Source organism: Schistocerca nitens, chromosome 2 (assembly GCF_023898315.1).
Source record: "Schistocerca nitens isolate TAMUIC-IGC-003100 chromosome 2, iqSchNite1.1, whole genome shotgun sequence".
Lineage (NCBI taxonomy): Eukaryota > Metazoa > Arthropoda > Insecta > Orthoptera > Acrididae > Schistocerca > Schistocerca nitens.
The window spans coordinates 485,962,633-485,977,451 of NC_064615.1; the positions used below are offsets into that span (position 1 = coordinate 485,962,633).

At 38.9% G+C, this 14,819-nt stretch overlaps 1 protein-coding gene across 1 annotated transcript in view; it reads right to left on the reverse strand.

Annotated features, from left to right (window-relative positions):
• Nucleotides 1-14,819, reverse strand: part of LOC126234457 (enoyl-CoA hydratase, mitochondrial-like) — a 65,946-nt gene that overhangs the window by 5,815 nt on the left and 45,312 nt on the right. Inside the window, exon 8 of the mRNA XM_049943151.1 lies at nt 3,127-3,226. Within this exon, the coding sequence (XP_049799108.1) occupies nt 3,161-3,226 (66 nt within the window). The 3' untranslated portion in view covers nt 3,127-3,160. The remainder of the gene's footprint in view (nt 1-3,126; nt 3,227-14,819) is intronic.

Consider the following 14,819-nt stretch of genomic DNA (forward strand, 5'->3'; position numbering starts at 1 on the left):
GATATATTACAGTCCTATAATTACAACCACGTGAATTCAACACCAACAAGAATTACAGGTGACTCTCAGACATGTATTGACCATGTTATTACAAACTTAAGTAAGGAGGACCTTATAGTTGGAACTGTTGAGAACCACATTTCAGATCATAATGCATTAGTCCTAGAGCTTCACACTGACAAAGAAATAGTATCTCATAAGGAACAATTTACTTATAAAAGAAAGCTTCACTATCATGCATTAAAGGAAAAACTGGCACACACAAACTGGTATCAGGTAGGCCTATATGCAACAGAAGACATTAATGGGAAGTGGGAAATATTTTATACAACATTAACCCAGTCTCTAAATCAAGTATGCCCAAGGGTCAAAATACTAAAGAAAACTGACAGTTCCAGGAATCTTGAACTCCCCCCTAATGTGATGAAATTAAAGAATGACATGAATGATCTATATATTCTTTTTAAAGACACCAAACTGCAGTACTTTCAGTCTAAATACAAAGCCTGTAGAAAAACTTATAGGGAAGCACTTAAGACATTAAAGGCACAGAAGTATGCTGAACAGATGAGTCACTCCTGTAATGTTAGCAAAATAGTGTGGAATATAGTAAAGAAGGAAAGTGGGGGGGGGGGGAGGGGGAATGACAAGGCATTGTGTAACAACATAATAATAAGGGACAATGAAACATTGGTTAGTGACCCAAAAGAAGTATGCGAGAGATTCATAGATCAATTCAGTAAGATGAGTAAGGAGGATATGATCAACCCACTGCAGGTGCTAAATCCCAGTAATGCGTTCTTCCTGAGGTGTGTTACAGAACAGGAAATCCTGAGAACCATTTCCAACTTAAAAGCAAGTACATCCAGTGGCTGGGATGACATCTCAGCCAAATTTCTGAAAGAATGTAGTAATGAGTTAATAATGCCACTGCGACATTTAATAAACATCTCTTCCAGACAGGGGTCATTTCCTGGCTTGTTAAAAGTCACTGAAATAAGACCAGTGCATAAAAAGGGAAAAACTAGTGATGTACAAAATTATAGGCCTATTTCATTGACATCAGAACTTAGTAAGTTGTTGGAAAGGCTATTTCTTGATCAAATGGAATCATTTTTCTCTAAGTACAATATATTAAAAAGGTCTCAACACGATTTCAGGAAGGGCAAGTCTACAATAACAGCCATAGCCACATTTATTCAAGCAGTATTGAATAAACTTGATGATGGAAACAAAGTTATTGGCACCTTTCTAGACCTATCTAAGGCTTTTGATACTGTAAATCATTCCATTCTTCTACATAAGTTAGAAACTTATGGGGTCAGAGGAGTGGCATTAGATTTGTTAAGATCGTACCTTGCTGACAGGAGACAATGTGTTAAGTTGCATCATACAACTGGGGGACTTATACAAGCAGTAAAACCATCTTATAAAATTCTTAACTATGGAGTCCCTCAGGGAAGTATTATTGGGCCTTTTCTGTTGATTGTGTTCATCAATGATATAATAATTCCAAAAAAATGCAGACCTTGTGAATTATGCTGGTGACACCTCCTTCATAAGCTGGGGCCCTACAAAATAGCTAGCAGTGCAAAATAATATGAAGAACACTAGCCTCATCACAGAATATATGACTAAAAATAAATTGGCATTAACTAAGGAAAAGACAATTCTAATGGAGTTTATGCTAAATTACAAATCAAGACAAGTGGGTACTGAGCCAGAGTTATCAATTGAAACAATTGATAAATATAAATTCCCGGGTATTATAGTTGATGAACATCTTACATGGAAGGAGCACATCAGCTACATGTATAAAAAAATCTCGTGTAATACCTAACAGCTACATGTGTAAAAAAATCTCGTGTAATACCTATCTGCTAAAATGCCTTTCTAGCATAACAGCGTCACCAGTCTTAAGACAAAACTATTTTGGTATTATACACTCCCACATACAATACGGTATTGAGACTTGGGATGGGGCACCAACAGTATACATGGATAGGGCTTTTAGAGCCCAGAAGAGAGCAATTAGGATAATAGTGAATATTAGTAAATGTCAATCCTGTAGAGAATACTTCATTAAGTATAATATTCTAACAGTGTATTCATTATATTTTCTAAGGACTATACTGTTTGTAAAAGAAAATATGGAGCACAGTATAATAAATAGTGATATCCATAGTTATAATACAAGGAAGAAAGAGGATTACTACATAAAATTCAGAAATAAGAAAGCAACCGATCATAATTCATTTTCTGCTTGAAGATTTTTTTACAACAAACAACCATAAAAAGGTTAAAAGGAAACATATTTGAAATAAAATTAAAGCAGCTGTTAATTGCTAAATGTTTGTACTCCATCAAGGATTTTTAATGTTGTATGTACTGTATTTCTACAACTAATCTATTATTATTGTTCATGTACGTACTGACTGACTATGTCCACGACTGTAAAAGTTATTATGGACAAATAAACCATTATTATTATTATTATTATTATATAATAAAGCAGACTGTACGTATGAATGCTCATGATCTGCCCCTCTCCCCTGTTCAGTGTTATTAATTAACTTTACATTTCCATCTGGGATATTTCTGCAACACGATTCTATTACATTCATTTTGCTTTTGTGAAGCGTGCAAATCAATATATAATGCCACTTTTAAAAGGGTGAAATATGTTATTCCTTTGCTATGCTGCAACATAGGTTTACCCAAATGAAAAGAAATTTTTACAATGAAAAAATAATTTAAACAAGGCTTTGTAAGACTAAGAATGGCCACAGTTAGACAAACAAGATGTATTTGAAACACTTACTTAAAATAATTGAAATGGGATTATGTTTTCACATTATGAAACAACCAATTTTGGATCTAAGACAGTTGCAAGATTTGAACCATTATTCAGCATTGATGGTGGTTTATATTATTTTGTGAATAATAAATATTATGAAAACAGTAGATGATAACATAAACCACAAACCTTGTCATGCCATCACAAGAAGAATCAAATGATTTGCTGCATATTTTAATATTTTTTCTCAATAAATATGGCAATGATCTTTGCCACAAATGCATTTTATATTTATTTACTTTTTATCTATCAATATAAGAGACACTTACCTTATCTCTGTTGCATACATGTTTTTCGAACACATTAGCTGTTTTTGAAATTTGGTGCTCGTTTCTCAACAAAAGCTGTCATTCCTTCCTTGCGGTCATTCTACAACAAAGAATATGCATCTGTATTTGGTATTCAAATATAATAAGTGATCTGTGATCTATTATTTAAAGTTCAAAATCAATACTAATTACATTTCAATGAGTCATAACAACAGATTTAAGTTTAATTACTTAATGCTGAAATAAAATATGTAATTTCATGAAGATAGAAAATAATTTGAACAGTTACTTGTCCTGAACCATGAGTACACAAGAAAATTTGAAATTTATGAAGCTATCTTTACAGCCAACTCATTATAAAACTGAGAGAAAACATTAAAGACAAAACTACTTATGAAAAATAAATTGTTCATTAGTAGGAAAGTTTTGTTTGTTGCTCTTTTTGTCCTCAGTGGTACACACCTAAACAGCTGCAACATTATCAATCCATAACAAATGAAGTAAAGTCACCTCTTATTAATTACAACTGCAGTTTTAAAAGTTCAAAATAAGCAGACAGAAAATAGGTGTGGACATGTCTTTCCCACTAGTATTTGGAATATTCCTATAGACTTTTTACTAGTGGTTAGCTTTGATCTTGGTAGCTATGTATAAATAAGGAGAAGCCATTAGAGTAAATTTTTCTCCCAGATTGATAATTGCAGCCTCTGGCTCCATGTTAAGAATGTTAGAAGAGGTTGTTGTTGTTGTTGTGGTCTTCAGTCCTGAGACTGGTTTGATGCAGCTCTCCATGCTACTCTATCCTGTGCAAGCTTTTTCATCTCCCAGTACCTACTGCAACCTACATCCTTCTGAATCTGCTTAGTGTATTCATCTCTTGGCCTCCCTCTACGATTTTTACCCTCCACGCTGCCCTCCAATACTAAATTGGTGATCCCTTGATGCCTCAGAACATGTCCTACCAACCGATCCTTTCTTCTGGTCAAGTTGTGCCACAAACTTCTCTTCTCCCCAATCCTATTCAATACTTCCTCATTAGTTATGTGATCTACCCATCTAATCCTCAGCATTCTTCTGTAGCACCACATTTCGAAAGCTTCTATTCTCTTCTTGTCCAAACTATTTATCATCCATGTTTCACTTCCATACATGGCTACACTCCATACAAATACTTTCAGAAATGACTTCCTGACACTTAAATCTATACTCGATGTTAACAAATTTCTCTTCTTCAGAAATGCTTTCCTTGCCATTGCCAGTCTACATTTTATATCCTCTCTACTTCGACCATCATCAGTTATTTTGCTCCCCAAATAGCAAAACTCCTTTACTACTTTAAGTGTCTCATTTCCTAATGTAATGCCCTCAGCATCACCCAACTTAATTAGACTACATTCCATTATCCTTGTTTTGCTTTTGTTGATGTTCATCTTATATCCTCCTTTCAAGACACTGTCCATTCCATTCAACTGCTCTTACAAGTCCTTTTCTGTCTCTGACAGAATTACAATGTCATCGGCGAACCTCAAACTTTTGAATTTTAATACCTACTCTGAATTTTTCTTTTGTTTCCTTTACTGCTTGCTCAGTATACAGATTGAATACCATCGGGGAGAGGCTACAACCATGTCTTACTCCCTTCCCAACCACTGCTTCCCTTTCATGTCCCTCGACTCTTATAACTGCCATCTGGTTTCTGTACAAATTGTAAATAGCCTTTCGCTCCCTGTATTTTACCCCTGCCACCTTTAGAATTTGAAAGAGAGTATTCCAGTCAACATTGTCAAAAGCTTTCTCTAAGTCTACAAATGCTAGAAACGTAGGTTTGCCTTTCCTTAATCTTTCTTCTAAGATTAGTCGTAAGGTGAGTATTGCCTCACGTGTTCCAGTGTTTCTACGGAATCCAAACTGATCTTCCCCAAGGTTGGCTTCTACTAGTTTTTCCATTCGTCTGTAAAGAATTCGTGTTAGTATTTTGCAGCTGTGGCTTATTAAACTGATAGTTCAGTAATTTTCACATCTGTCAACACCTGCTTTCTTTGGGATTGGAATTATTATATTCTTCTTGAAGTCTGAGGGTATTTCGCCTGTTTCATACATCTTGCTCACCAGATGGTAGAGTTTTGTCAGGACTGGCTCTCCCAAGGCCGTCAGTAGTTCCAATGGAATGTTGTCTACACCGGGGGCCTTGTTTCGACTCAGGTCTTTTAGTGCTCTGTTAAACTCTTCACGCAGTATCATATCTCCCCTTTCATCTTCATCTACATCCTCTTCCATTTCCATAATATTGTCCTCAAGTACATCGCCCTTGTATAGACCCTCTATATACTCCTTCCACCTTTCTGCTTTCCCTTCTTTGCTTAGAACTGGGTTGCCATCTGAGCTCTTGATATTCATACAAGTCGTTCTCTTATCTCCAAAGGTCTCTTTAATTTTCCTGTAGGCAGTGCCTATCTTACCCCTAGTGAGATAGGCCTCTACATCCTTACATTTGTCCTCTAGCCATCCCTGCTTAGCCATTTTGCACTTTCTGTCGATCTCATTTTTGAGACGTTTGTATTCCTTTTTGCCTGCTTCATTTACTGCATTTTTATATTTTCTCCTTTCATCAATTAAATTCAATATTTCTTCTGTTACCCAAGGATTTCTACTAGCCCTCGTCTTTTTACCTACTTGATCCTCTGCTGCCTTCGCTACTTCATCCCTCAAAGCTACCCATTCTTCTTCTACTGTATTTCTTTCCCCCATTCCTGTCAATTGTTCCCTTATGCTCTCCCTGAAACTCTGTACAACCTCTGGTTCTTTCACTTTATCCAGGTCCCATCTCCTTAAATTCCCACCTTTTTGCAGTTTCTGCAGTTTTAATCTACAGGTCATAACCAATAGATTGTGGTCAGAGTCCACATCTGCCCCTGGAAATGTCTTACAATTTAAAACCTGGTTCCTAAATCTCTGTCTTACCATTATATAATCTATCTGATACCTTTTAGTATCTAGCTTGAGCAGAAGAGGTATGTAGATGAAATGTGACTACATACCATAATAGTTTTTTATTTCATTGTGTTGAAGACTGTTAGCATTGTGAAAAGAGATTCCAATCAAATTCTAGTACCACAATTGTTGTTTATTTTATGTTAGGTGTACAGCAATCTCTGAGTGACAGTGCACCCTTGAAAATAGATTCATATCTGAATTCACAATGTATTTCTCTGCATTAGAGGAATATCAGTTTCTGAACTGTTTATTTGTTATTGCAGACACCCATGCCTTAGAATGATTTTGCTGCACTTTGCAGAATAATTTTAATATTTTTCTTCCTTGTCTATTTGTCTCGGGTTTTCACAAACTAATCCAGTATGCTCATTTAGCATTAAAATGTTTTTATTATCTTTTGAATCTGATTTACTGCTTTACATGCAAGTCTGAATCAGTAACATTGGTAATTTCTGTTGCATCAAAGTACCTATAACCAGTGCTCTTTTTTTTTTTTTTTTGGAAAAATTGTGGTGATACCCACAAGCAGGATGTCATTCTAGCAACTTCCACAATTTTAGCATGTCCTCTGGTGTACACTTACTGTTTCCAGACCACTTCTACTGTTGACTGCATTAGTTTATTCCTCTGCTCTTTCTACTGCTGGTGTTTATTTATTAATTCATTTTAGTCCAATATTAGATTGAGCTTGGAGCAGCCATGACTCTACATATTTGTTTTGTTTAAACTTAGTGAGAAGAGGCTCTGCCATCCTGATGAAGTGTGAAAGTTGTCCACACAACCATGAACGACCTAGATGAAGTAATTAAAAGATTCATTTGGAATAAACCTTTTTCGCATTCACTGGAAGACATGGCAATTGTGCAAAAGTTGTGGACTACTTCCTAATTTTGGCTTCATCAAATGTCCAATGCTTTCTCACCAATATTTGCAATTTAAACTCTGGTGCATTCAAGCAAATCAATGCCATATCCTTGAGCAGATGCTTTCCAACAGCTTCTTTCAGATTTTTATAAAAATCATGATGAACTAAGTACAGGACAGTGACTTTCATTTTTATGAAGCTCATTTCTTTTGAATTTCATTGTCTCCTTACTTAGAAGGGAGATACTGTAGTATGGGCCAGAGTTGTCAGTTCCCCCTTCAAAAATTTAGGTTGTATACGTTGTCCTTCTGTGTGTTTTGCACAAGTCAGTATTTCTCTTTTGTAGACTAGTTCACCCAGGTAAATGAACATTGTGTTGAACAGCTCTTGGAAGGCTGCACTACAATAGTGATTCATGATACATACAAGTTAGTAGTACTAGAAGGCCAAGAGCAGTAGAAATTACTTCCACAGCATTCAATGAATTTACTAGTGACCAATCAAATACAGAGACATTAGATTTATAATGTGGATACAGCATATGCTACCAGCAGACAATAATTTCAAACATTCAGTGCCACAATATTTGAAGTAAAAATAATTTCCATGTAGGCTATGCATCTCTGACTAGAGTTCATAATAAAGTTTTATGTTCTGGTGGTACAGTCTATAAAGGTTGTTGGCAGCCATCATGCATGAAACTGGAAATCCCCTGATATTAAAAAAAATAAAGCACATATTCTCTCATTTCATAGTCGACAAACAGACTTCTCCCCTTATTACAACAGCATAAGTCGAAAATTTATCCGCTATATTCTCTGTGTTTTTTCTGAAACATTCTGCAACTCCAGCTTCTTTTGAAGTCTTTTGAAGTGTGTTGTGTCTTTTGAAGTGTGTTGTCCATATAAGTGTTCAATTACAATGTTTGATCCACCTTTAATTTCTGCCGTGAGTTTATTTCAAATACAGAGTCTGCAATAACCTAACTTGATGTTATTGTGTCCTTTACAGCAATAAATACATCACAGCCATTGTATCTAGCTAACCTTTCTATATATATTCCAGTCTGAATTTAAGATTTTGCTACTATTCACTTCCAACTTGGCCAACTTTTAGTTTAGTACAAATGGTCTCTGCTAATTTACTTCTTTACCTACTTACATCTTGTAATTTGTCATCTAGTCTCTTAGATATTCCCTTAACCCACAAAAATCCATGTGGATGGTACACATACCCAATTTCATCAAAAGTATCTGGGCACCTGCTAGTGGACTTTAATATGGAGTGTAACCCCACCCCACTCACCCCCTGCCCTTCTTCTAGCTTGAACTCTGCTGGGATATATCAATATCTTCGGAGGTTAGTATTAGTTTAGGAGCAGGCTGGAATATACATGGTGAATTGACAGCTGTGAAAGGCCAGCACAGGTGGCAGAAATTTCAAGTTTGGCTGTGCAGGCCAAATAAGGGCAATTGGAGTTGGATTAGAGGTATGCTGTGAGTGTAAACAGCTGACCTGTCATGTGACTATTAGTGCAAGACTGTGGCAGTGGATGTCTGTATGTTTGACTGAGCAGTACTGAGGTGACAACTGAGACTGGGAACTAAACTGTGTCCTGTAGCTCTCAAATTTGAATTAAGATCTGCTGACTGAATGTGCTAGGGATTCATTCATGACTGTACTTACTGGTGAATGACAGATATGGAGTTTTAGTCACTCTTTAATGATTAACCATTGTGTTCATCAGGTACATTATTGTGTACATTGAATACAGAGGGTGCATAGCCCTTAATGTTGTTGCAATACGATTTTGCTTTCATAATAGGCTCATAATTGTAGTGAATGGTTAGAGTGTGTGCATATGTGTATGGTGATTACATCAAATTTGACAGTCAATTTCCAGTAGTGTTGCATTGTTTCTTTCATGTGTGTAATTCATCTCATAAGTTTCACGCAGTTATGGCATTAATTTCTGAACCTCCAGAACCTTAGATGGCACAATTTATACTTAGACCGCATTTTCTGTGGAGATCTTGAATGAGTAGTTTGGCTGATTGTACATTTGCAGCTATTTATCTGTTGTGGCTACTGCTAGCTCAAAAGGTGAATGTTTCTGTAGCATTTACTGTTAGTTAATCTTGTATGTTTAGGGTGGTCCTTAGGTAGGCTTTGAAATAAATTACTAGCTTATTTATGTGACTAAACCATTTTATCTCCAGCAGCTGTGTTTTTATATGCAGCACTGTACTAATATTATTGTTAAATGTGTTTGCTGTCAATGCCATTAACTGCTTATATTGACACAAGTTTTTCTTCACCTAACTTGTTCACATGCTATTGTACCCCTTTAATTTCAAAGATAAAGGACTTCCTTAATCTTGTGTTGGTGTTGTTATCAACTGAAATCTTACTTACTGTGTCATAAGCAGTAATTTATTATCTTGTGGCTGTAACTGATTCTGTTGTTGCTTATGATATTGGGTCACTTACTTTTTTTCAAACTTAGAGCTGGCAGTTGGCCGTTACTGTGAATAAGGGGTTTCATGACTGCAAATTACCACTAATATCTCTCTGCTTGAAGTAAACAATGTTATGATGCTCATTCAGTTGGTGCCTCTAAAAATTAAAATTCTGAATTGTTCCCATTAAATAGTGTAAATAGATATAAATTTTTGACTGATTGTTTACTTCCTTATATTAGCAGCTGTTAGGCCATCATTGTTACGTGGCTATGGCACTCACTATTTGAAGTTACTTGCATCACATTTAAACCTCAGTCCTGTTTAGGTTTACATTACATAAGTAAATTTAAGATTTGTTCTAAAGATGGCTATTTGTCCTGAAAGTTCTTTCTCCAGCTCTGAAATGGGCCACTGGCCATTAAATAATTAACCATTACTTGTGAGATTTTTCTATAACTTGACTATCTCATAGTTGAATTACTTTTTTTATTTTATTACTGTGATACCTTTGATACAGTTTGGGGGCCCATAGTAGCAGTGGTGTGGCTGCATTATGCTGACTTGCTTTTCATATTAGCTAGTTTTAAATTTTCCATCTGTATCATTTTTGGTCAAGTGTACTTTAATTAATGTTTTAATAAAGGGTGTTAAATTATTTTTTGGATTTAATGTGTCAAATACCCTACCTTTAACCTCACCTGCTTCATACCAGAACTTTCAATGAGGTGTCTGAGTGTCTGTGGAGGAATATCAGCCTGTTTTTCCTCAAGAACCAAAACCAGATAGGGTAGTGTTAGTGGATGCTGGGATCTGTAGTATGGTCAGCATTTTAACTCAACTCCAAAGGTGTTCCATTTGGTCAAGGTCGGAACTCTTGACAGACCACTCCATTTCAAGAATGTTATTTTTCACACATCATTACTTCACAAATACTGCTTTATATCAGACTGTATTGTCATGTTTATGCAGTCATTGTCTGTATACTGTTTCTATATTGAATACAGTACTCAATGCTGTAAAATGTTTTCTTATGCTTTTCCATTTAGTATTTTATGAAGTGTGATAAAGGGACCACATCTTAACCATGAAAAAGTTTCAAGAACTGGCTTTAAATAATGACTCTACGAATATGCTACAACCCCACACATATCACTTACATAGGGATCATGAGGATGAGAGCAGAGTAATTATTGCATGCACAGAGGCATTCAAACAATCATTCTTCCCATGGTCCATATGGGACTGGAACAGGAGGAAACCCTAATAACTAGTATAATGGGACGTACTCTCTGCTATGCACCTCACAGTGGTTTGCAGAGCATAGGTGTAGATGTAGCTGAAAAACATCCCCGTACTGTAACACCACCTCCTTGTACTTCACTGTTGGCACTACACATGATAACAGGTAATGATCTTGAGGCATTCATCAAACCCAAACGCTTTCATCAAATTTCTGAAGGGTATAGCATGATTAATTGCTTCAAATCACTTATTTTCTATCATCCATTGCCCAGTGATTTCATTCCTTACATCATTTCAAGTGTTGCTTAGCACTTACAGAAATGTGTAGCTTATGAGGGCCTACTTGATCATTGGCCCTCATTCTTTTTAAGTCTCTATTAGTTGGACTGCTGCTAGCACTACCAAACTCACAAGCGATTCCTTTCACTGATTTCACATGTTTTGTTGCAACACCTTCCACAATGCTCAATGGTTCTTGTTCTTCAGTACATGATGTCTGCCTTGTCTTGGTTTAGCTTTGGTTGTTCCTTCATGTTTCATTTCACAGTCACAGTCGACTTGGGCAACTTTAAATCATTAAAATGTCCCTTATGGATTTGTTACTCAGATGACTTCCATTGTGTGGTCCACATTCAAAGTCTCTTAGCTCTCCTATCTGACTCATTCAGCTGTTACTGCATTTCTAAAGACAACACAATGCTCACTGCCTCCTTTTATAGTGGTGGATACACCTCTAATGTTATCTAGAGGTCAATTCTGCATTAAATAAGGATTTCTAGATACTTCTGACCAGATAGCATATTCTGATATGTGAATAGCCATTTCTTTTCTATTATATACTCCCAAACTACTGAATGGTGCACTACAATTCTCTGCCCAATCACAGAGATCAAGAAAGCCATATACGAGGTGTGACAATAAAGTAATGAGACTGATTTTCTTTGCAATATGTGGCAACCCTGCAGGCTTGTGTAGGCACAATATCTTTGACCTTTGTCTATAAGCTGCTTCTAGTCCAAGCGACACATCGATGCAAATGCTCATTTGTGAGTTGTGCTGCAATAAGTTAACAAGTGTTTGTGCCTCTCGTCATGGAAATGGAACCGCATAATACTGCACAACGGTATGCCATTACTTTTTGCGTTAAACTGGGTGAAAATGTGATGACAACTTATGGTAAGCTTCACACGGCTTTTGGAGAGGAGGTTATGTCAAAAGCTCAAGTTTTTCATTGGCATAAAATGTTTAGTGAAGGCAGAACGAATGTTGAAGATGAAGACCGCAGTGGACGGCCATCAACCTCACGGACGGATGTCAGCTTCACCAGGGTGTGTGAACTCACACGATCTGATCGAAGATTATCCATGAAAATGATTGCAGGAAAATTGAACATCAATCAAGAAACAGTTCACCTAATAATAACTGAAGATCTTGGTATGAGAAAGATTTGTGCAAAAATTGTCCCCAAAAATCTCACACCACAACAACGAGAAACACGGAAAAATGTGGCAGCCGATCTGTTAGAGCAAGTGGAAATCAATCCAAAATTGTTGAGCCATGTTATCACTGGTGATGAAAGTTGGTTTTTTCAGTATGATCGAGGGACAAAATGCCAAAGTTCACAATGTTGCTCAAAGAAATCACCCAGACCAAAAAAAGCTCGCATGTCAAAGTCAAAAGTGGAATGCATGCTTGTGTGCTTCTTTAATTCCAAGGGAATTTTTCATAAAGAGCGGGTGTCTCCTGGACAAACAGTTAACCAATATTACTACAAAGAAATTTTAGAAAGACTTCGTAAAAGAATTCTTCATGTCTGTGCCAACATTGCTGATAGTTGGATTCTGCATCAAGATAATGCGCCATTCCATACTGCTCTGTCAGTACAGCAATTTTTAACCTCAAAACAAATTTCAGTACTACCACAGCCACCTTATTCACCAGATATTGCTCTGTATGACTTTTTTCTATTTCCAAGAGATGACGGTCAAGGGACACCATTTTCAAACAACACAAGATGTCCAAAAAGCTGTGACGAGAGTCTTGGATGATATTACAGAATATGAGTTCCAGAAATGTTGCAATTGTAGTAGCCACCAGAAAGATCGCGGGAGGCGCACATTGGCACGGCGCATCACGGGCGGTAGTTGCCGCAAGTAGAGTCCCGTCCACCAGAGGGCACGCGAGAATTCGGACGCGACCTCTGCCGGCGTAACAACAAGAACAACAACAACAACTCCAGCAGCACAGGCCGTGTCCAGTCAGTCAACATCGGGCATGCCTAGGACACAGTCCCGGTCTACGCTAAGTGAAGTGCGACGTAAACGTGAACAGTGTTACTACACAATTGGCGACGAGTAGGGTCGTTCTTTCGCGTGTTGCGTCGTTGTTCCGGTTTCGCAGTTTCTCCACGACATGGAGGATTTGGTGCGAGTTTTGGTTGCGCAGCAGACGGAACTCATGGCCACCATGAAACAAGTGCTTCCGGCGTTGCTCTCCACGCCGTCTGCTCCGGCGCAGTTCCCTCCTCCCTTTCCCCCGTATGACGAGACGGCGGAGGATTGGGACGCATATGAACATCGCCTTCGGCAGCATTTCCAGGCGTTTCATGTTGCCGAGGCAGAGGTATGTCGTGCTCTCTTCTTGTCTTGGATATCTCCTTCGCTGTATCAAGTTTTGCGGCAGCTAGCGCCATTGCAGGAACCCTCGTCCTTGTCTTTTGACGCATTGTGTTCGTTGCTGTCTTCATATTATCGCCGCCGCACGCATGTTGTGGCAGCTAGGGTCGAGTTCTATCAATGCAAGAAACAGCCCCATCAGTCTTACCGGGCGTGGGCCGCTACCCTGCACGGTCTTAGTCGCAAGTGTCATTTTGTCACAGAGCAGTCGCGAGAGTCGTATGCCCACGTTATGGTACGCGACGTCATTGTTCGTTCGGCCCCTGATAGGGAGGTCAGGCAATGGGCCCTGCAGTTAGAAGACCCTTCCCTCGAGGAAGTCCTGTCCATTGCTCAATCGTATGAAGTCTCTCACGCGGCAGGTCAACAGCTGGAAGCGTGGTGCGACGTCGCGGAGGTTCAGGGTGGCGCGGCCGCGTCCACTGTGTCCGAGGTGGACGACGTGCGAGCGGTACAATCCGGCCGTTACGGCCGCTCCCGCACGGCGCGTAAACAGAATTCCGGCCGCCGGCCCCTGTTGCCGTCCTGTGCGTCGTGCTATATACATCACGATCGGTCAGAGTGCCCCCAGCGTTGGGCCGTTTGTCGCAAATGTAATAAAAAAGGTCACATTGCTAAAGTTTGCCGCTCAGCCTCAAAGGCATCAAAGGAAGCAAGTACAGAGGACATGGACGTTGACATTCAGGAAGTTTCATCGGGCCAGGCTCCCGACGCATCGGCCCACAAACTCTTTATCGAGGTGTCGGTTCGGTCGCGCCGGTTACAACTGCAAGTAGATACGGGGGCGGCAGTTTTGTTGTTGAATGCACAAACTTATTCCGACCTTGGATCGCCCCCGTTGGCGCCAGTTTACCGGCGTCTACGCGGTTATGGTAAACAGTTCATTCCCCTACTGGGTCAATTCACTACCGACGTGACTTACAAATCAGTCACTCGGCCTATTACTTTTATTGTTGTCAGTGATGCGAGCTCAGCTAACCTTTTTGGCCCGGATGCCTTTCAGGCTTTCGGTTTTTCTATTGCTGACACCATACAGTTGGTCTCCGAAGACGTTCCCTATCACTCATTGGAATCTTTGATCTCAGACTTTCCAGATATTTTTGAGGAGGGTCTGGGGCGTGTTTCCGATTTTGAAGCTCACTTAACGTTGAAGGCGTCAGCTCGCCCGCGTTTTCTATGCGCGAGACAGATCCCCTTGGCTCTCCGCCCTCAGGTAAAGGAAGAGCTAGACCGGCTGACAGCCCTAGGGGTCGTTCTTCCCGTTTCTTCCAGTGAGTGGGCTTCGCCCCTCGTTATTGTCAAGAAGCCCTCAGGAAACTTACGTCTTTGTGGCGATTTCAAGGCCACCATTAATTCCCAATTGGTGGTGGACACCTATCCTTTGCCTCGTGCTGATGAATTGTTCTCCGCTGTGGCGGGTGGCCAATATTTTTCGAAAATCGATCTGTCGGAGGC